The 23,154-nt window shown below is 38.6% G+C and overlaps 1 protein-coding gene across 4 annotated transcripts in view; it reads right to left on the bottom strand.

Moving 5' to 3' along the window:
- LOC119646891 (glycogenin-1) overlaps positions 1-21,991 on the bottom strand; it is a 39,246-nt gene extending 17,255 nt beyond the window's left edge. For 2 of the 4 annotated variants that reach the window (XM_038047528.1, XM_038047529.1), the window contains exon 1: positions 21,641-21,991. In XM_038047528.1, the coding sequence (XP_037903456.1) occupies positions 21,641-21,647 (7 nt within the window). In that variant the 5' untranslated portion in view covers positions 21,648-21,991. The remainder of the gene's footprint in view (positions 1-21,640) is intronic. The other 2 variants (XM_038047530.1, XM_038047531.1) reach the window with 2 other exon arrangements.
- Positions 21,992-23,154: the final 1,163 nt, after the last annotated feature.

The raw sequence follows: 23,154 nt of genomic DNA, 5'->3' as shown, positions 1-23,154 counted from the left end.
AGACTTTGGCTGCTCGATACGAACTTACCATTTTGTAGTTTGCCAATTCCAATATTTTTTTTTTTACTGCACAATGACACATTTTAGGAAATTTTATATAAAGACACTGACCGAAAAGACCATACTTAATAAACGAACAATACTTATAATACATGCACTTACGGTATTCCTAATCATTTTATCACTTAAAACATTAACAAAAGCACACTTGAATTTGTTGACGGTATTAAAGATATATGAAAGGCTATTACTCCGAAAACATTAATCAATAATCTTTCCAAATATATATCTGCGAACCAATGCTGGATTGCTTAATACGAAATCGATTCAATACCGTCTGACCTGAAGATGTGGCAGTCAGAGGCTACACTAGCAACATTTGTTGAGTTAATAATCTTCTCTATAAAAGAGGACTGTCAATATCAACCTACTCTCCGATGAATAGGTCTTGTAAGATTAAATCAATTCATCAGGTTAGGTTTGAAAAGGGTGTCTGAGTTGTCATCGTTGACCAAGTGCTTTCTCTGGCTTCCAAATGAGTAACGTAATGACGTTGAGGCTCTGAAACATGTCAGTTCCAGAACAACCTCAACACTACTACTGCTTGGTAGCAAAGCAGAAGATTAAGCCGATATACCAGGAATTTTTCTTACTATCGGCGTTTCTAAACCGGATGTTAAGAAACTTCGGGAACTAACGGGCTACCGAATCTACTACTGGCCTAGGACTGTCATGTTACAAGTGGCGACTCCTAAGGCCAGTGATGGAGACGTGCAGCCCAGCCTAAAACATAGATGAAGCACAATATTTTCCAAGTAGATTTACCATATTCCAAAGATGTCACTGAACTAAGCAGTCGTTGGATAAATAGACGAAAATTAAGGGGTTAAAGTTCTGATTGACCCCGCTCCTGCACGATAATTTCAAAAGACCTCCAACCTATATTCTAAACGCGCTACTTGATAGAGACACTAGAACGGTCAAATTAACAATAAAAACTTAATAGTGGTACTCCATTGTGACCACGACTAAATTCCCAGTGGAACATCCAAAAGAAGTATTCAATATGCCATGACTAAAACCATGGCGGGTAATAGCAGTATGCAATATTGACCCCGACCATATCTGTTGGGAAAATTTTAATATCTAGATCCAGGCTTATTTGGAAGGGATTGAACTGCAGATCTTAAGCTTGAACAGGTAATGAACCCACTACCTTTAATACTGTCAGCCGAGAGGTCATTGTCATACCCTGCCAAGGCGACTTTTGTCGCGGGTGGTGATTATGGAACAATATCGCGTATTTAAATCAGAAGAACATTGATTTCGTAGTTTACATGGTTCCACCTTCAACCGCTCTATTTCGAAACCCAAGTGAGAAGAGAGATTGGCGACGAGCACACCACTGCCTAGCGCTTGAGTTAAATCCATTGGAAAAATCTAAAAACTACCCAGCTAACCACAACTGCTATGAGAAAAGCTTTCGAAGAGGATTGTCAATCTAAAAGGCCAAAGAAGGGCCAAAATCTGTAGCGAAACTCTGATTTGCAAAAGAGGCGGGAACAACCAAGGCACTCCTCAACTAATCTTTAAAGAGCGACTCAACTGTAGCCTGGCATCGATACAAAGAGATTCAGAAAGCTCTGGAGTCGGTCGGTTAAGTGATCATTAAGAAGATGCTCTTGGGAAAAAACTACTTTGCTTGAGGTAACTTCGAAATCGAACCAGATTCTTACAAAGAGACGTAGCCAGCAGTAGGGTAACCGACTCTTGCATAGCGGGGAGTATACAGAAAGTGGTGGAGAAACGGCGAATTACGGCGAATATGTTGTCACTTGAGGGAGTAAAGTGGGCATTTAACTTGTTCAATAGATGCAAATCAGGTCCAGATCATATCATTTCTACCCTAGTATATCTTCAGAATAGATACCGCCCAAGCTAATATTCCAATTACCTATCGCGATGTGAAGGTCATATTTATTGCCAAACCAGGAAACGCACTTACAAAGAATCAAAAAAATTCCTACCCTTAGGCTCAACGTGTATAACTTATGAACTCATCTACTTGTCGTACTAAACCTTTCTAGTAAAAGTTCCAAACTTTTCTAGTAAAAGATTTGAAAGACTAGTAGATCAGTTCATAAAGGAAATACATTCCTAGGTAGCCGCTCCACTGGAGACAACATGCATACCAGAAAGGCAGATCCACGAAGACTGCACTCCATGAATTCAAGGCAAAAGTTGAAAATATTATATCCAAAAACGAATACGCCTATACACGGACATCGAAGGTACCATCAAATATGCCTCGTTTGCAGTGATTTTTGAGAGCATGAAATCGATCCGCTGCTTATCAGTTAGATTCTTCTTCAGACGCTGGAGGGAGGTCTATTGAACTAAGATATGTTAGGTCTGTTCACATGAAGGAGTTTTCTCTCCGTCGTTATACGTCCTGGTTCTTGTACTCAATACCTTGCAATGGCTCCTGGAGGAAAATATGGTCTTTTCGTAAACATTTGCGCGCAACCGAGCCGTAATAATTGTCGACAAGTTTGGGGACCGAGTACACAGTTAGCTAAAACATCTGATGGGTAAAGGAAGCATGCGATGCTACTATACCCAAAAGGCGGCTACTCCCCAGTAGACAACCTAACCTCCAGTGGTTGAAGGAAATCCCAATGTTACGAACCGCATGTTTCCGGATAAGGAGACTATACCAGAGGCTTAAGGGAAAGCCTGATAGCGATAATACATAACCAACTGCTTGACCGCTCAAGAGAGATCATTCCGGGGAATAAAAAAAGTACTTGAAACACCCGGCATACACCCTTGCGGTGGGGCCAAAAGGGTGACAATGAAAAAAGTGCGAACATCGCCTTAGGTGACCTGGCCTCGCTTTCTGGAAGAGATTGTTGCCACTCTGTTTTATCACCACGAAACCAGCGGAAGGCAAAGGGTGGTCCATCTCAACGATAGAAAAAGCTAGCGTTGATTACCAAACCCAATAAGCCACCTGATATGGTGCCACCAGCATCATGTCGCTCGATCTGCCTATCGGATACAATGGGGAAGATGACGAAGAGAATCATCTACAACAGACTGCTACCCATCGTCGCAAGCAACAATGGCTTATCGGGATGCCAGTATAGTTTTCGCCGTGCCCACTCTATGGTGGATGTAATAACCATAGTGGTAAATCTTTTAAAATCTGCGGCAGTTTCTGGCGACAGTTGGGTCGTGTTGGCAATGGATGCCGAAAATGCATTCAACTGGGTTGACATAGCTGCTCTCTCTCAGAGGGAACACTCTATTATGGGACGGATGAGGACCCCCAAAGAGTACATCGGTATTGTGCCCCTACTGTGGAATTTCATATATAATGGGATGTTTACCCTTTCCTTTTGTCACGATGCAGATTACCTAGCTGTAGTTACTACAACAAAGCACACAGAGGATGTGGAAGTCTACGCGACGGAAACAGTGAGAGCGGTAAAGTCCTGGCAAGAAAGAGTCGGGCTGAACTTGGGTTATGAGAAGATGGAAGCGGTTTTAGTAACGAGCCGTAGAGAGAAGAACACTGTGAAAGTGGAAGTGGGGTGAACATACAGCTTTCTCAAAACCAGCAATCAAATACGTGAGGGTGATGATTGATGCCAAACTATGTTTTAGAGAACACCGATACTATGAATTGCGAAAAGCAGCTAGAACCACCACAGTAGCTGCAAAAAGGGGTTTCTTCTAGCCGGTGTGATCCATTCTGCTTTACACGTCACTTGTGTGGGTGGAGGCACTTGCAAATTCTAAGAGATGGAAACAGGTGAATTTGATTTATCGGCTGATAGCCCTGAGGGTTTGCAGCAATTTTAAAACCGGGGTCCTTCAAATAGGATTTGGTTGTGGAGCTACCATTAAATCGACTAAGCGAAATATTCCTGATATACCAGGTCACTGGAATAAGACCGGCTCGGTAAGGGTTTGATTCCACAACGATTGGATCAGAGCCAGCATATAGCATCAGGCTATTCCCTATTAAGTCCACTCTGAATGGTGAATTTGCAAGGATTCATTGGAATAATTGTTATTGCCCTTTAGAAAGGATGTCATGAAGACCCCGAAGGAGTATTCAACGGAACACATGGGAAAACTTTTGGGAGGGGGGTGGTCATGGCAATATACAGCTACAGGGGGCTCCTTTTTATACACAGCTACTTCCATTGTTGCAACCAACAAGTCCTTTCGTTACTCCAGCCTCATGTATTAACATCTAATGACTTCTCAGAAAAAATCTTGAAAACAAACTCTTAATTCAGTACCAAGTTCATGTGCTGCACTTTCTGCCAATGTTATATCTGACTCACACAGAAAGATAGGCAGACAGACATTGTCATGATAGTTTTGTTGCATTCAATACAAAAGCCCTAAAAATAACATTAAATGGTTCATCGTTTTGCGTTTCACAAGCAACAGAAGAATTGAATTTGTAAACTTGTTCTATTCTCGTAGACATTGAATTTCAAGATTAGAACGTGAAAGACGAATTGTATCTTATTTGCATCTGACACGTAGTTCGTGTATGCATTCTTAAGAAATGTGGTTATCTCAACATGGCATATGCGAGTATATAACGAGTTGACTAGAATGGTTTCTAATCGTATTCAATTCACTTTTAATTTCCGCATAATTTACAGAGCCAATATCCAAACAGATACAAAATTAAAAATATGCTAAAATCAAATATGTTTACAAGATTTCGCTTATCATATTTGTTTATAAATTTTAAGAAAGATGATAACCGATTTTATATTTGATCTATTAATAAACCAAAAGTCTTTATCGCTATTTGAGTTTTTGTCCATAAAAGCAATTGATGAAACGAGTTATTATATAATTGAGTATAAAACCACGCTCTAATGCGATTATAAATACATATAGTTACGCTTGGGTTCCCGAAAAAGTTTGAAGATTTTTTTCTTATAGTTCCGGATATACATTACTAGAAACTAGAGCAGAACTTAATTGGCTGATACTGATACCAACTGCAACTTGATAGATTGAACTAAGTTGTTTCTAACTAATTATCATTATTAGATTATCATATTTGCTGTCCCCTATAAATGTACTAATTTTGTTGTCAAATTGGTGGAGAATTAGATGATAATTGATTGATTTTGCAATTGATTCGACACTGAGTGCCCCTTTGTGGGCGTGGAACGATAAGCGCATAATGAACCTTATCATATTATGACGTCAGAAATCGGCGTTTATATACCGTTCTCGAGTCAGGTTCATGGCGAATGCGAGAGAGAAAACGTGTGGACTAAGCATGCATGTTTCCAGATTTTCTTGATAAAACTGATCTAACACAAATAACTGATAAGAGTTTGAAAGTCGTAGTTTATACTATGCTTACTCGACCTTAATAAAATAATCAATCTAATATTGCATGATAACTGATATCATGAAATAGACACGAATATGTACAAGAAATTGGGACTCAGAACATATTTCAAAACGTAAAAATTTAAGTAAATACGAATTTAATTATAGTCTGGATAGTTGAAATAGAATTTAAGAAAAGATGAAACACAAATACGTACAGCTGTTTTCATATCTCAATTTTTAATTATTTATTTTTGATATCAAATTTTGCGGTCTCTAAATTTCCCATATGACATGGTTGCTCAAGAAGTCAAAACATTTGTTTTGACATTGCTTAATGTTGAACAGCAGTTTTGCCTTACTTTTAAGTTTTGTATTCTTTCAGTTTATTTAGAGAAATTATCAGAAATAGCTCCTGAATTTCAAAGATTAAAAAATTTTGTTTTAAAGCGTTTCACGGTTTTTTGAGAAATAAATCAATGGCATGACAGCCAGAATTAAACCTTGGCCTCTAATTGGAAGGCATTGTTTTATATGTATCTAAATATCTAAAATTTTGCTGGGCATCTATTCGCTTTCAAGGATCTTGATATGTAGATAGTGGAAGTAATAGTAGTCAGATACATTATTATGGGAACAGACAAAGAGTCATCTATAAATGAAAAAACATTTTCTGGAGGCTCTGCTTCATTAGTAACAATTGGAACATTTTTTCACTTAAAACGAACAAATTTTCCAAATATTTCGATTCGAAAGATTGGCTGATAAGCATACTTCAGATTCCACATTAATTCACTGTCTTATTTTAAGTAGTGAGCCCGAAGAATGGGGGGTCTATATGTTATAAACTCCTATGTACGGTAACTTGTTTTGATAAGTTTGTTTATATCTTAAATAGTTTTTTAAATATCCCTTGCCAAGGAGAGACTGCTGTTCTGTTCGTGCTGATTTTCACAATCATCATCATCAACGGCGCAACAGCCGGTATCTGGTCTAGATATCGCGATTTTGCGCCGAGGTCCACTAATTCGATTTTCACAATGTTCTAGTAAATTGAACAATAGTACAACCACAACTTTGGGGTAATACTTTCTTCAAAACATTCAAACTTTTGAAGTAGTCTTATGGATCCTGTCTTCAAATTTTGGCTATGCATTAAGCCATAACACAATTCCTTGTTCGTTTGATGACAGCCGAACAAAAGGAACATCAAGTGAATGTTTGCCAAGACTTTTTTTAAAAAATTCAAACAATGATGAAACGGTCATGCGAAGAGCCCTAACAAGTGGCAAAACTTATGTTAGGTGTTTGGATACGAGTCATTTTTAGTCAGGAAAGGATCTGCACTGGAGGGGTGATGTATGGAATATCACAAAAGCTCAAAGTGTAATATCACATTCCCATCACCGATCGCGATCGATAACAAAACGGCACAAAACCCAATCGAGTAATAATGTAAAATATCGTTTGAAACATCATGTCGGTTCGCCTGGTACAGGTAGTGACTTTCAAGAGCCGATGGCAACTATCGCTTATGAATCTGTTAGTGTTATGATTCCCTACTCCTTTGGCTAGTTTTGGTCTGGAAAAATGTATTGGGGTTGATATGATAATAACTTTTAAGCAATAGGTTTTTTTGCTTACATACAATGTCGAGCAAAGCAATAGAAAGCATATACTTCTAGGTGATAAGTAATATTTAGTAATGTCGATACCGATGTAACATAACATCAGAAGACATTACCAAACATTACCGAGTAATAATCATCACCGAGTGTAATATGTGATAGTGGAGACAACATCAGATGCCCGGTCAAGATAATGAAAGGTGGTGTTTATGATATCATCATCATCATCACCGGCGGAACAACCGGTATCCGGTCTAGGCCTGCCTTAATAAGGAACTCCAGACATCCCGGTTTTGTGCCGAGGTCCACCAATTCGATATCTCTAAAAGCTGTCTGGCGTCCTGACCTACGTCATCGCTCCATCTTAGGCAGGGTCTGCCTCGTCTTCTTTTTCTCCCATAGATATTGCCCTTATAGATTTTCCGGGTGGGATCATCCTCATCCATACGGATTAAGTGACCCGCTCACCGTAACCTATTGAGCTGGATTTTATCCACAACCGGACGGTCATGGTTTATGATATCACTTTTCACAAAAAAAAATATCACCTTTTAACGGTTGTTCGAACGAAATCTGCAAGAGACCAGCTTAATGGTAGGAATATCCATACTGGTCGTCAATCTTGTAAATTCCAAATCTTCACTGTCCTTCCTCAAATAAAAACGTCTTCATGGCACCATTATGGGCATCAAACAATATTAAGAATTATTCTTCAAGGAGATATACAGAAAATATTTTCACGTTGGTATAGCAACTTTGAAGGAGATAAAGACCAATGGCTAATCTAGTATTTCACTTGGATGAAAATTTATGAATATTATTATCATTATCATCAATGGGGCAATAACCGGTCTACTTCAAAAATCCTGGCCTTTGCTCGAGGTCCAACATTTCGATATCCCCTGGTGCCTTGGCTTACGCCTTTGTTAATTTTACGCCGGTTTTAGAACGTTTTCTTTTTCTATCCTGGATATTGCATATATAGTCTTTCCGGTCTAGATAATCTTGACCCATACGGATAATATGATCCGCCCACCGGAACCTATTTAGCAGATTTTCACCACAACTAATCGGCCGCGAAGGCTTATAGATTTTTTAGGAAAGGATAATCCTCTTGTTATGGGGCAAAATATCCAGGAAGGAATCTCGAACAAGTCTCCGTGGAATATTTAAGGATTGGGAAGACCACTAATCTGTCCAGTAGGAGGCACTTGAATTCACGCGGTTTTTTGTAGGTTTAGATGGATTCTGTTGGTTACCAACAACCGTGCACGTTCGTTGTCATAGCTATTATCGGGTGTGATTTTCGACCGTAGATATTAGATCTTTTCAATGGTTTCAAAGTTTTAGTCTACTATATTCATTGTTTTCAATTGGCCAACGCTATTGGGTATTATTACTGTTTTGTTTTCATTAATGTACAGCTCAAGATCTCGGGCCATTCGATTCGAGTGAAGTGAATTTCTAATTAGGTGACCTGGTCCTTTGTGAATTTATCTTGTTCGTAAAATTGAAGCCTGCACCCAAAGAACGTCGCTATGGCACTGCTGGGAACATCAAGCAACAGCTGGTACAGACCTTAAAAAAGATCCTAAAAATGGCTTCCGAAACTATATGACAAAATAAAAACACCGGTGAAATAATTGAGGAGAATATTTCGAGGGAGAAAAATACCAATGAAGGTTTGAATAGTATGAATGTACGAACCGGCCTAGTCCGATGAAATGTCCCGATAACCATATATTTTTCTGCAGGCAGGGAATGCAATCAAATAAATCCATTCGTAAGTGAACTAAAAATGTTCGGTCAAGCTGTTGACAATTTTGTATTGATGTGTGACCAGGACCGCAAAGAAAAAATCTGGACCCGATCTGAAAATTTTACAGGAAAATTGGACCAGAGGTGAAAATTATGCAAGCTCCCTTTTTTCATCGAAATTTCTATTCTGGGCCCCGGAGACAACTCCGGGTTCGGGGAGAGTCTCAGTGTAGGGTCTCCATTGCATTAGTTGATTCGTGGAATTTTCTAACTACGCGAGCTCTGTATACCACTAAATGATTAGTTACTAACCTTTTAATTAAATAAAGGTAAGTGCTTGCTTAGAATTTTGATGTAGCTTCTCAATACTATCAACACAAAATTTATAGATATCTTGCAAAGGCTAGAATTAACATCAAACAGCTAGACAGAAATCTTCTCTGAAGATAGAAGAATTATTAATTGCAATTTTGAAGATTTGAACGAAGGGATATAAATTCTCAAATATCTTCGAGGCCATAAGTATTCCATAGGTTAAAAGTATCTAGCCGCTGCTATCGCTGGTAAGAAAAACGGCACCAAGCAAACTGCCACCGTGAATGCGAAAAATGGAATGCAACTTTTGCAATATATACCAGTTAAGTCATTTCTTCTTTCTATTACTGGTAGCCCCATAGTTTTCATATTTCATATCTACCAAAAAGTTATCATGAGCAATGGAGGTCTTTTTCTGTGTGAAAGGATCTGCCAAGCAGGGGCTACAACTGTTTAGAACATGAACTTATTGCTCATCATCTTACGATGTCGTCAGTTATTGGACTTTAAATCCTCAAAATCAAACCTGAATTAATTTAGGAGAAATGTCTTCATGATCAACGCGTCACTGCGGAAGTAATCATTGCATGGAAGAGAACACAGAAACACGCTCTCTGTTTAGAGCGATGTTGGTTCATGATAATAGATCCTTTTATGCCAATTCTGGCTGATGGAAACTTGTACACAGCGCCGTAGAGAGAAAATCCAGGCTCGGGGTGAAATTACGCGGAAAACCGGGCCCGGATGAAAATTATTCGGGTCTGAGGCGAAAATTATGCAACCCGGCCTATTATCCTTTTTTTTCATTGAAATTTCTATTCCGGGCCCGGAAGCACGAGGAGGATCCCAATGCCCACCCCCTCTTCTCTGGCCTGCTTGTACAACTTCTGATTCTAACAGAAGATTGCAAAATTCATGGGCTACTGTGTTGCTGTTATTTTTTATTTTTGTCGATAAACCATGGACTCTTAAAGCCTTATAAGACAATTCCGGCAATGGTAATGGCCGAACGAAAAGTAACGGAAAATTCTGGAAAGCGAGCTCATTGTGTCACTCGATCTGGTAAGGAAAAGTGAGTAAACAAATTTGCAGTTCAATAAAAAATTCGGTTACCAATTCCATGTTCCATATTTTCCTTGGACTCTGGCAAACTTTTTCAAACTAAATAAAAGACTTTTAAAAGTGGTGATAATACAGCATCTAGAAGAGTGGGATTATACTGCTGTCAGCAGTTTGCACGATTGGATGCCTTCATTTTCTTCAAACACCCAATCTTTTCCAAGTTGTTTCGGCTAATCTACGTTCCTCCAATCTGTTCATAAGGATAGGCCGAATGATACCATTCTGCGTTGATCTTTGTAATATAAATATAATTAGCTCTGACTTGAAAATGAGATAAAAAAGTTTACATTTCCGCGGATCGGATCTGATTTCGAAAAAAAACCTTAAAGGTCTCCTTACGGCCATATTGAGCTTACTTCACATTATAGTTTTTATATAAAGCACATAAAAAAGAGTACCATTGAGTCTACCACTAAACACAATACGGACGAAGTGTTTTCGCTTATGTTGAGGGCTAGGAGGAACAGTGTACTATCCAAAACTTTTACGTGGAAACTCCTTTGACTTATTTAAAATCGCGTATGCATTCTAAAAACTACTCTTTACAAGCTTTCCTTCAAATTTCATGACCTTTCATTCGTTATAGTTCAAATAATAGCTAATTGTATGAGATAAAGTTTGATGGTTGGGGTTTGTGCTGCGCTTCCACAATCCGGGCTAGAAGTCGAAACGTTTTGACAATTCCGAGCAATGTTTGGTCTCGTTCCGGCATAATTGGCAGGACTTTGCAAAGGCCCAACTGTTGGCCGGAAAGATATTGGTCAGTATTTTTTGGAATGCTCACCAAAGAATTTACATTGATTATTTGGAAAAGGGATTATAACGTCGCTTTACCCCCTCGTTTGAATGAGGAAGCTTCGAATTGGTACACGACCTTCTCCATTTTCCAATATTAAACCCCCAGCGATTGTTATTAGTTATTAAATTTTGAAGATTCCTCTGATCTTGCGACCCTAGCCGAAACGATGGTGAATTTTGCAGGCAAAGCCCATTAAAGTGTTTCAAGAACGTTGAGTTAACTAACTATAAAAAATTGATTTTTTCTTGTTAGATTCGGAGCTTTTTATTCCACATAGTAGACTCCGAACTCACAAACATTTGGTTCTTATTGTTTTGAGCAACAGAACACATTTCTTCACCGGCCATCAGAGGTTTATCAAATCTGCCTCCCAGGGAATATTTAGAGGACTTTCTGAATAGGTCAAAAGTAGAATAGCTAGTGTTCTGAGCAACTTTAAAAACACCACCAGACGTTTTGGTACGCCTTCTAAAGGGTAGCAATCTTACTGCATTAGATCTCTACAAAGAAACAACATTAAAGTTCAATGGAGCATGGCTCAATCATACGAAAGAACAATTCTAGCTAATATTTGAAAGCAAATAGAATAATTGTATTAATCTAATCTCTCATTTTGAAAAACGTTTTTCAAATTTATTTTTACCATCAGGAAGTTTATCATGCATTCATTTACACAAATAAATGTATTCATCAACATTTACCAACACGATTTTACTAACAATTTATTCGAAACATTTGCCTTCCTCAAATTTATGGTATGCATTTGGTGGGCGGAACAGATAAACTTCAATTTATTCTCACGAAACATTGTTGATTTTGCACAAACATTGATCCGATAATTTCTATCTTAAAACAACATTTGCGCGAAATTTCTCAAAAATTTACTTCATGACTTATATTTGAAATAGAAGCCGGAAGTCTGACTGTCATTCGAAAATTCTCAAAATGTACAGACCAGATCACATTTTGATATTTTAAGACAGTTGTCTGGGACGGAAAATATCTGAAAACTTTCGGGAAAATGTGTATAGTTGATATGGGAATTGTCGAATATTTTCTAAAAGCAGCAAATTATGAAGGCAGAAAATATTTGATTTCATTTCCAAACACATATGGACAACTTTGATTGTAAGCTGTCTACAGAAAATAAGACCTCGGCCATTTGAGTGTTCAAGCAAAGTATATACAAATTTCGTTTTCAAAAGATATTATTGCTGAAAATTTATGGAAACGATTGACTATATTCACTATATGTTTATGGGTCACACTAAATTGCTTGAAATGGATGTACGAGTAAGTGGTGGTATTTATTTGGTCAGGATGGTCAGAAGCCGAAAGTTTGGCACACCTATGTATAAAACCATGGCTTCCACAGCATCTGAGGGAGTTTAAAGTTTCCATATGTTCACCAGATTTCACACCAATAAGTGCAACCGTATCCGAATAAAATTACTGTGACAGACAGATGGGCAGGCGGAGGAACAGATAGACGGAGACAGCCAGACAGAGGGACAGGTGCAGGCAGGCAGACAGTAAACCGATTAAAATAAGGCTTTGTTTTACGTAAAACCTCAATACAAATGAAAGGATTTAGTCAGTCCATCTAGTATTTTTCATAATTTTGAAATTTCAATATAGTAGAGAGCATAATACAAGCAATGAAATTAGAAAGTTTGCTGTAAATCGTGTTAATATTAAAAAATTGACATCACGTCAAAATTGAAGCTTCTTGGGAACTTATGGCTTTTAAGTTGCTACTTCTACTTTTACATTACTAAAAACATAGTTTATTCTAACAAACTCAAGATTCGTGACATCTGATAATATGAATCATTTGCCAAATTACATATATACATATTGCCAGCGCTCATAATATCTATTGAAACAATACAAGTGCCACTTTTAGCTCAAACGTTCTTTAAAACATGCACCTGCTTCTCCACCATACATAATTCTAAGTAAAAACTGGTATAAGCGACTGTACTAACAAAAAATTTGATTGACAGATAGATGGGTAAAATATATATATGTATCTATTTTCAGATACAAACAAAGAGCAATGACTTTTGATTCAAGAATGAAGACGTTATGCGTATTCATCAACAAAATGAAATGGTGGAAGTCACGTCTATTACCACTTTGCAAATAAGGAATTGCACTCGAATGGGTTCTTTGCCTTATAAAAAATGGAAAATCTTTTTTCTGTATTTGGTTTTTATTTGGTAGAAGGTAGTAAATCTGATCAAAAAATAAGATTGTGTTTTCTGATTTAAAGCAAACATCTCTCTCTGAATGTGCATATCTTAGAAGGACGGCAAACAAATGAACTAAATATGGTTCAAATATCTTAATATTTAAGGTATTTCAGATTCTTTGATTTGGGAAGATATCACGGTCAGTCCCAGAATCCATGGGCGGTCAGTTTATGTCCATGAAATTAGAATTTTATTTAAAATTTTTGGAGTGAAGGAATCAAGGTACCTATTGGATCTATTGTAATGAGGTCATACTGTATTTCAGCAGCTCCCCTCCGGATACTTTCCTACCTTTGAGTGTAATCGTGAGGTATTACTAGAGTGGAGCTCTGTTGCAGGTCTGACTAGTTTTCCATAACTCGAGGGAATAGAAACTTGGATACTTGGATATTATATGATTTTTTTTTACATTATACTAAACCAACAAGGTTGAGACTAGTTCAATAGCACCCCGAGTGCAGAGAGCACCGTCAATCCTCAGGGACAGAAGACATTGGCTTTGTAGGATTTAGTTGAATTAACGAAATGAATTTATCGACCAAGCCTATTACCTCCAAGGTACAGGCGTTGACTCCATGGTACCTTTATGACTCATTTCCCGGATCTAAGTTATGTTTCCGAACAGAACCAGTAACACAATTGCCCTTTACACTAGGCAACAGCCTTTTCAAGAAGTCTTACTTGAGCTAGGTATTGAGTTATCTGTTAACCGGAATGATCGAAGGAGGATGGAGTACTCCACTTGTAAATCCCATAATGAACCTTGTAATCAGGAAAAGCTTCGTAACTTGGAAATTTGACCTAATTTATAATAAGGCTCTGACTGCATTTCATGTCATATTCACAGAATACGCTGAGTTTTTGACAGACGCTAGGCAAAAAGTCCAAAAGCTTAAGTTTACTTCGGCAACTAACAACATTATTGATCGTTTAGCTTGCGAGATTATTGTGGCAGAATTCTCTAATGTGATCAACATTGAGGCTTTTACAATTATTTGTCTCCACATTCAATACCTTAGTGCGAATAGAAGAGGTATACGGAGGAGGATTTTACAGTTCTGGATATCGTGACTCGACAAAAGAGTCGAAAAGTTCAGAAAGGAGTTTCTCGCATCAGACAAGAACACCTTCGAAATCGGTCACTAAGTGTGCATAAATGTGTTACGAACATCAGTGCCAACTCTTAGTTTATCAATGGTATGCCTATCACTGAAATTCTTGATGTGCTGAAGCGATATTTTCTAATCGCAAGTAATAACGAAGGATGCAGGTTTCAGCGAAGGACAGAAAACAGAGGGTTCAGAAAGCGGAGACGGGATGGGGGCGGGACTTTTTTCTTAAAGGCGAGATTTTTTTCTTAAAGAAAAAGCAACGAGTGCAGTCGAAATCAGAGGAGGAGTGGACAATTTTGCTGCTCGATTGATGACTTTGAGGCAATGGGTGTCGAAGCGGAACTTATTGTCGACAGTGACTCTGGGGTCATGAGTGGAATTTAGGTATAATATGGAATGCCCGTTAAGAGAGTAGGAGAGGGAACTGGGTGAGGATTTAAGCGAGTAACACATAGAGTGACACTTTCTGACGTTTAGTGCTAAGCCAGGAGGAGAGCACCAATGATCCAGTGTCTAGGTTAGATTGAAGGGAAACACAGTCCATAAGGGATATAGCGGAAAACAGTTTAAGGTCGTCGGTATAGTGCAAACAGGGACAAGAAAGGAGGGACGCCAGCGTTCAGTTCACACTTTCGAAGTTCGCCTTGCGAAAGTTGAACTTGGTAGATTTGCGCGCGACAGTCGGGATACCTGATCATCGAACTCGAGAAGATAAAGGAAAGGAAGGGTGGGTGGAGATATTAGAGAAGGAGGAAAGACCAGGAGTAATAGATCAGGAGAGCATAGGAAAAGAATGAAAGGAAGTGAGTAAAACAAAACGATTAGCACTTCTGATAATCTGTCGAAATAATCCCCCCCGAGAAGGGGGCTGAAGCAGGGAAAATATACACAGGATATGATAAAAGGGCATATCTTTGGCGGAATGACTCGTATGGTAACAGAATCTTAGTTGGTGGAAAAGATGATTTCGGAACGGAGAGGGGACTTAACAGCTATTAGAGCACCTCCGCTGGTTGTCTTGCCAAACGCAGCGAAGTGTCTGTCACAACGAAAGACCAAATAACCTTCGAGGAATCTAAAATTTTTTCATCCAACCAGGTTTCAGAAATGCAGATGACGTGATGTTGGAATGCTAAGGCAAACAGATTGAAATTCGACAGCTTGGTCTATTGATGTATAGGAATAGTTGCAAACAACAAAGTGAACAAAAGAACTGTCGAAAAATTGAGGATCATTATCTCACGTCATCAGGAATTAGGGGGGGGTGTTTGATTTGAAGAAGTTGCACTACAATCAAGTGCATTCTCTACGTTAGTTAGAGAAACTATATTCTAGTGAATTACATCAGACTACCGTCATGGCAGATACTAAATTGCCGCCTTTGAACTTGAGAAGTAGAGAATGGGATCACATATCGAATGTATACTCCCAATTGATACGATAACTTTATAATTTTATCAAATTAGGTAGCTTAGAAATGGTGACACTTATCTCGTACAGAAGTAGGCTGCAACAAATAGAATTATGGACTTTTCAATCAGCTCTACCGTATATCATTTATTGCAGATTGTAAATAATTGAGTATATAACTCTGGGATATGGTCCTGATCTATCTATCTCAGCGAATGAGGCTAAGAATTAATCTTGAAAATAAAATTAATTCGGCATGCCCGGAGAAGAAAAAGAAAAAGGAAATTGTATAAGTAATGAATAAAATTGATTCTTTGAATGAAAGATCGAGAAAATTAATTTGTTGAATGGAATAAAAAGAAAGGAAATGGAAATTTGCCTAGCTGTGTGTTCAAAAAGAAAGTGTACTCGTGCATTGAAATTTATGGCACTTTGCCAGTACAAAATTGTTCAAAATTTAATGGAAGCGTTCTAGTAGAACGCGCAACACTGAAAGTATTGATGAAGCTCAATGTAGCCAATTGTATGAACTAATAGGAGGCGGAGAGCAGAAAGAAAATTGATTCATACCTAAAGTTAGATTTCAATGTAATGTTCTACTAGCTAAGAAGAAAACGATCAGCTTGTCCAGATCGGGTTCGCCATTTTTCTCGGTCGTGTGCATGGTTTCGGTAAACTCTTAAGGTTCTGGAATTACCATTGTAGTTCCTTCCAGCCTTTGGATAATCTTAGTTAGCGAGTTATTATCAGTGCGGATTACGTTATCATTCAATTAATGACACCTCTTTCGAAACTTCTTCAAGATAGGTTCAACGCCATATCGATCACGAATACATTTAGGCCATAAGCATGGTTACGCTACTGATCCAACGAAAAGTTTTTGTTTTCATTACCGCGAGGCAGCATTCATTGGTGACCGGCAAGCACTCGGAACTACAAAACGTGACAAGGCGAAAGAGACAGTAAATTTTGAATTTGAGGCCAAATAAAGAAGAAGCTCAAATTTTTTGTTTAAGTTTGGTTGCTTCTTACATTGAGCTCGTACTCAGAGTAGGGGAGAGTTTTAGGGGCTTAAAACACCTCTCCTTTTGGGGTCTCTTGTATGACGATTTCCACTATAATATAATGGTTTTTAAATTTTTTATCGGAAAGAACGTCCTTAAGCATGAATTTCCTTTAGATAAATCTTTTTGGGAAACTTTTTACAAAGTATTGCTGGAATCGTATCTGCTCTGACATAATTGGAATTAAATTTTGAAAAATTCAAGGAAGATAGCAGTTTTCCTATGCATAGTCGATTCACTATTAAACTATCGAAAATAAGAAGTGCCGATAAATATGCGCCCCTATTTTCGCTATTCCTGTGAACAGACGATTTCTGTTCGTCACCCTTCGCCTGAGATTGCGCCCGGCCTAAATGTCATAATAATTAAGCTGATATCGCCCCTCCCCCGGAAGGACATACCCCTTCTCCACTTCTTTGCTATAAATATTCCATACCCATCCTACGTTCGCTTTTATTTGTGTAACAAATCCTTTTTTATTAGTCTTTGTTCCGTTCAGAAGCATTTTGGTTAGTTGCGCCATTTTGTTTTGTCTCTCGCAGTTTTTCTACGATCGGTATAACCACATGTTGATCGCGAATATACTGCAGGAATACCTTAAAATTCAACATTGTATCTATGATCATCATTTCCACATATTAATTAGTTAAAAAGTGACTGCTGACGGAAACATAATTAATCGTTGTTCCCTTTATGATCATGTTGCTTCAGTTTTCTACTCCGTGGGTGTCTCTCATCGGATGAGTAAAACTCGACATCCGCAAGATTTTTTTGTGACTACAGCCAATGCTATCTTTGGCGTTATCCCCCACTGGGGGTCTGCCTGTCTTCTTTATAGACTTTCCGGCCTGGATCATCGTCATTCATACGAATTAGGTGATCCGCCCACCGCAACCTGTTGGGCCGAATTTTACCTACAACCAGATAGTCGTGGTATCGCTCATAGATTTCGACGTTATGTAGGTTATGGAATCGTCCTCATGTAGGGGGCCACGAAATTTCTCGGTGGATTCTTCTCGAACGCGGCCGAAAGTTCGCAGTTTTTTCATCATCATAGCTAATAGCGGTTAAGATTTTCGACCCTAGATACGCGAAATTTTCAACGACCTCAAAGTTATAGTCTCCTATCTTTATTTTCTTTCGTTTGACCAGTGCGATTCGATATTGTTCGTTCTTTGGTTTTTGGCGGTGACATTACCACCATGCACTTCGTCTTGCCTTCGTTAATGTGCAGCCCGAGATCTCGCGTCGTCTACTTGATCTGGATGAAGGTAGATTGTACATCTCGGATTGTTCCCCCAATATCGTCTGCGTAGGCCAATAGTTGGGGGGACTTGAAGAGAATGGTGCTCCTCGCATTCACATCTGCATCGCGAATCACTTTCTCCAGTGCCCGGTGAAAGAGAACGCATGATAGGGCATCTCCTTGTTTTAGACCGTTGTTGATGTTGAATGGTCTGGAAAGTGATCCTGTTACTTTTATCTGGTCTCACACATTGGCCAGGGTCAGCCTAGTCACCATTTTGAATGCTTTATACATGAGCAGAATCGTAGAAAGGAAGGAGTGACCCCGGCTCCTACGCGAAAAAAAAATTTAGTTAAGGTCTCTATAGACCAAGCTATGAGGAAACTTCGGGCCCGGCAATCAACCCTTCCATTTGTCTTCTCGTCGGCCCTGGTCCCCTAGTATAAACCTGCTTGTAATTTTGGAAGACATGACTTTAAAATATATTATCTTGTTTTATTTCTAATTATTTTTATAATTTGGTATCTGCAAGAATGAACGAATACCTTTAAAGAAAAGATGAGGGCCGACTTCGATAGATTGCTTTTTTCCATTTTTATCGAACATAAAAGGAAATTTGTTGAAGTACAAGAGAGCTGTACAAGACACTAAGGAGGTACAAAGATTATTTTGTTTCCCGCTTGTAAAGCTAGTAGCTTAGCCTAGATACATAAACGATCCCGTTTCACCCATTGGAGAAGTCTACCCATGTCTTGTCTACATCTGGCGTAGTGTCGTTTTGTTCAAAAGATTCAACAGCAAAGGATTGATAAATTATTATTAATATTGAACAAGTAGCAAGCCGAACTTGAGGTGTGTCACAAGTAATTGATACATTTAGTTGTCGTTATCCTCAAGATGTTTTATCTTTGACGTATCCAGTATCGTTGTATGTCGAAGGTTTGTTGTAAAAGGTGTTCCATATTTGTGTGCGCAAAATAGAGCCGCGGAAACAATCTGCTCTTAAATCTATCATCAGTGTTTCAAATAGGTTATTGTCGAGAAAAGCACCCCTAGGGACCACCTAGGCCACTGGTTTCAGTTGACCAAATTTAACGCGTTTTTCACATATCCTACTAAAAAAAATCCACAGGTTTTTTTTTCTAATTACTATGGGAACTATTATTATCAACTGAAGTCTTTTATGGCAGTCAAGATTTCCCACTTAGTGAGGGAATACTTCCTAGCTGCCACCAATGCATTTGACATGGTAACGTATGGCTTCTATCATAATCCATTTTTGGTCTACTACAAACTTACGTCCATTGCATTGATTTAGATGCTTTTTTTGGTACGTATTCATACCACCTTCCTTAGCAGATACCATCGGCAAAAGCTAACAATGATTTCCTAGTCATCAGCCATTTGTTAGGCATGTGGAAGGAGTAACATTTGAAGAGCTTAGCACATGTACGCTGTTTACCTTAACTGATACAACACCTCTTACACAATCCAGGTACGATCTGGCCATCGTATAATTTGTGATGCATACATTATTGCAAAGGTTCCCTAAAGATGTATATCCGAAGTTCTCCGAAAGTGTAAATCTCGAGCGACCGAGGTTGAGTTTTTTTCGGTTCCAGTTGACACCTATATTGGTTCCGGGCATTTGGCGCTCGCACTATATGGATTTGAGGTCCTGTTATACCCTTGGTAATGTGCTGGTTATCCCCATACCATTGACAGCGAATGCATCATTTTGAATGTCTTCGCAGATTGGTAATACATAAGCAGGATCGTGGAGAGAAAATCGGGGCAAGGGGTGGACCCTGCCTGAGGTATAAGATAAACCAGTAAAAGAGATTAGGGAGGTACAATTTTATTATTATTTTGTTTCCCGCTTATCATCGTCATTCAAAAAACTGTTTGATAGTAGGCAGAGGTTTGCGTTTCGATGACTTTCAAATACCTTCAGTGATTAATTACTTTATTAATTAGAAATAGTAGATAGCATGGTAGGTGGTGACCGCACGACCTACATTCCAAGATAAATCAGAGTATTCCAAACCGTTATTATAAATAAACATTCTAATATAACCGTCAAATTCAATTGAATTCTTGTGCATGCTTCTATCTCGTTGTCGAATCAGAACATATTGTTTTATTTGTTCTAATTTTCAGTGCGAATGAACCATTAAATTGATGCGCCTTTCTAGTGCTAGATTCCACGCTTAGCAGACAGGCCGGGGTAAACATGGACGGGTGCAAATTCAAAATGTTTATTTGGCAAGAAACCTCGAAGGACCGTCTGCATTGTAGCTTAAGTAGAAGACGTCGAAACGCCAAGCAAGAGTTTAATTCACACGATTTTGAATCGATGCCAGAAAAAAGAATTTATTTCCAAAACTACAAATGGCTCGCCAGGCTATATGCTTGAAAACAGCTATTAAGACGTATCGTCACTGATGGGAAATTTTATTTATATGATGCCACCGTGCAAAACAATATCGCCGACAGTAAAAATAGATATTAGATTGAGGATTTAGTTTTTTGGATTTTTGATGTGAAAAAAAAAAGACGAAGTGAAGGGTGTGGCGATTTGGCAAATATTATTCTATTTTAATTAATATTATCATAACTCATTCTCTGCAAAAATCTTAAAAAGTTGTTGTTTATGACAATTTTCAAACCATTTTTTTTTTAAATTTGTTTTTGATTTAATGGATTTTAATGGTCTTTTTTTTAATTATTTATAGTTTTAAAATAAAATTATAAAAATAAATGACTGCCCTATACTGATTAACAGGGCACTGGGAATGAAATAACAAAATAAAGATCCTGAAAAATTTTCATAAGATTTGAAATTTGACAGATTGGAAAAATCTTCCGGAACATGTATCTGCATCTTCAAAGAATCGTACATTTACAAACTCATTCAACACACCATTTTCCCGCGACACATATTTCTCCGTATTAAATTTCCACTTCCTCGATGCCGAGGAAGCACATTGAATGTAACGGGGTTCAATGGTTCTACTCATTCAAAAGATGCACTTTCAATTATGATTCGGCGCACTTGCCATTTGATCTCCCATTTCTCCGTTTTATACGCAACCATATGATTGCCATAATTGGAATGGTAAACTGAGTCAATATCTCCGACGTATACCTCACGAAAATCAATTAACGACAATTACTTGTAGACATTTTTCAATCCGAACTTGATAATTACCATTTTCTCAGACCAAATTTAGAGCAATTGATTCAGTGAAATTACACGAAAAATGTAGTCAAGTCAAGGTCACATAAGGTCAATCTATTTGAATCTGAATATTTCATTACGCTGCGATCTAACGTTCATTGCATTCCTCTATGAATGTCGTCTTAATGCTAATATTTATAGAAATCGTGCCAGCGTTGCTGTTAGAAAGAAAGCACTTAGCAAGTGAAGCGGCTTTGAATTTCTGCCCAAAGGATGTCGGTCCTCTGAGCACAATGCAATTTTCACGTTTAAATTTAAAAGGAAATTCCATTAATTGATATTGAACTGATATCACAATCTTGAAAACTTACTGCTCATCTTGATAGAATTTTATTGAGACACTTTCACAGAACTAAAATTCACTTGTTTGCCGCGAAAAGATTCGAAACCTCTCGGCACGGCTCTAGATTCTATCTATGCAGTGGATGAAAAAACTGAATCGAACCAACGAATTATGAAGGAGGTGCACAGCGCTGCTCTCCAATTAACTACGAGAAATGCCTGCGACAAATCTCGGATCTGCGGTACAACCTGGAACAGTGAGCACAACACGACTGAACGAATATTGTACGCTCCGTGGATAAAGTGAAGCAAGCCGTCTACTCTCCCCGGGAACCCGTGTTGCTTGCCCTCCAAGAATCTTGAAAACTTGAATCTCTATGCAGTAACGGAACAGGGTTTAGATATTTTAGTATTGAATGTGACGTGAGAACCACATATGAACCGCCAACTCGCCGACTACGAGGCGCAAGACACATACCTCCTCCTGAGAACCAGCTTCCCTACGTATATATTGTGTGTCTAGCAGCGAAGCAACATAGAAGTGACGAAAATGTGTTCTCTCTTTGTAGCGTGTCTTCCCGTCCCCGCCGTGTAATCATGGCCATGAATTCTCTGGCCTCACTCCGACTGTGAACATACGGGTGCGTCCGACGCACCAACAACTATGTACAGTCGAACTTGTAATATTCAATACTGAGAGGAACTTGCTACGCACCCGTTTATTTTGACCCCTATAAAGCTCGGAACTGTGGCCTACTATAACTGTTCGGAATATCGGTTGCAGCCATCGAGCGTGGAAAGAGACGAGGTTACTTGCGCTGCTATCAGTACAGATAACGCGTGGTTCGCCTCATAGAGCGTTTCACTAACACAAATTTCCCAGCCTCTGATAACGTACCAAAACAAGTCCTCGTTGCTCTATCAAAGAGACGTCTATCATTCAATCACTATGAAGAGTGCTTCTGTACAGCGAAAGCAATGCGATTACTTCTAATCAACAGTGATAAAAATGGGTCCCCTATCTCTCCCGAAGTTCAAGTGCGCAGACGCTCTCCATATTACATGGAAGCCAGCAACAACTAACGGAGTAACAATAGCTTAACTGAAACGCTGTTAACCATTCCAAACTATCAGTTCCGAAGACTCACAGAGCATCTGTGCTAGCAATCCCATGCGCTGCACTGATAAATGCATCCTAGACGTCTGCGAGACGCCACAAAAACGACTCGGATGCTGCAGCATCAACTATCTCCTTAAAGACTTCCATTCCCATCCACTTACTTAATCTTATCATGGAACTTATGGAACTTATGTGCACGTACATGGTCCACATATTAATGAAGCGGGTTTTGAATGCCAACTTGCCGCGAAACGCTTCCATTCCGGTGACGAGTCTAAAAATAGCAATCGCTATAATTAAAGATTTGGTTGACTGCACATAATATGTTGGCATGTGAAATCAAAAATAGATGCAACATGGAGAGTGAATGGAAGTCTTGGATAGCCTTATGTAGTATCTTTCTTGAGGTATCCTAAAACTGGA

Source organism: Hermetia illucens, chromosome 1 (genome assembly GCF_905115235.1).
Source record: "Hermetia illucens chromosome 1, iHerIll2.2.curated.20191125, whole genome shotgun sequence".
In the NCBI taxonomy this organism is placed as follows: Eukaryota; Metazoa; Arthropoda; class Insecta; order Diptera; family Stratiomyidae; genus Hermetia; species Hermetia illucens.
The sequence above is the reverse complement of the archived record's forward strand: the minus strand, read 5'-3'. Positions and strand labels throughout refer to the sequence as shown.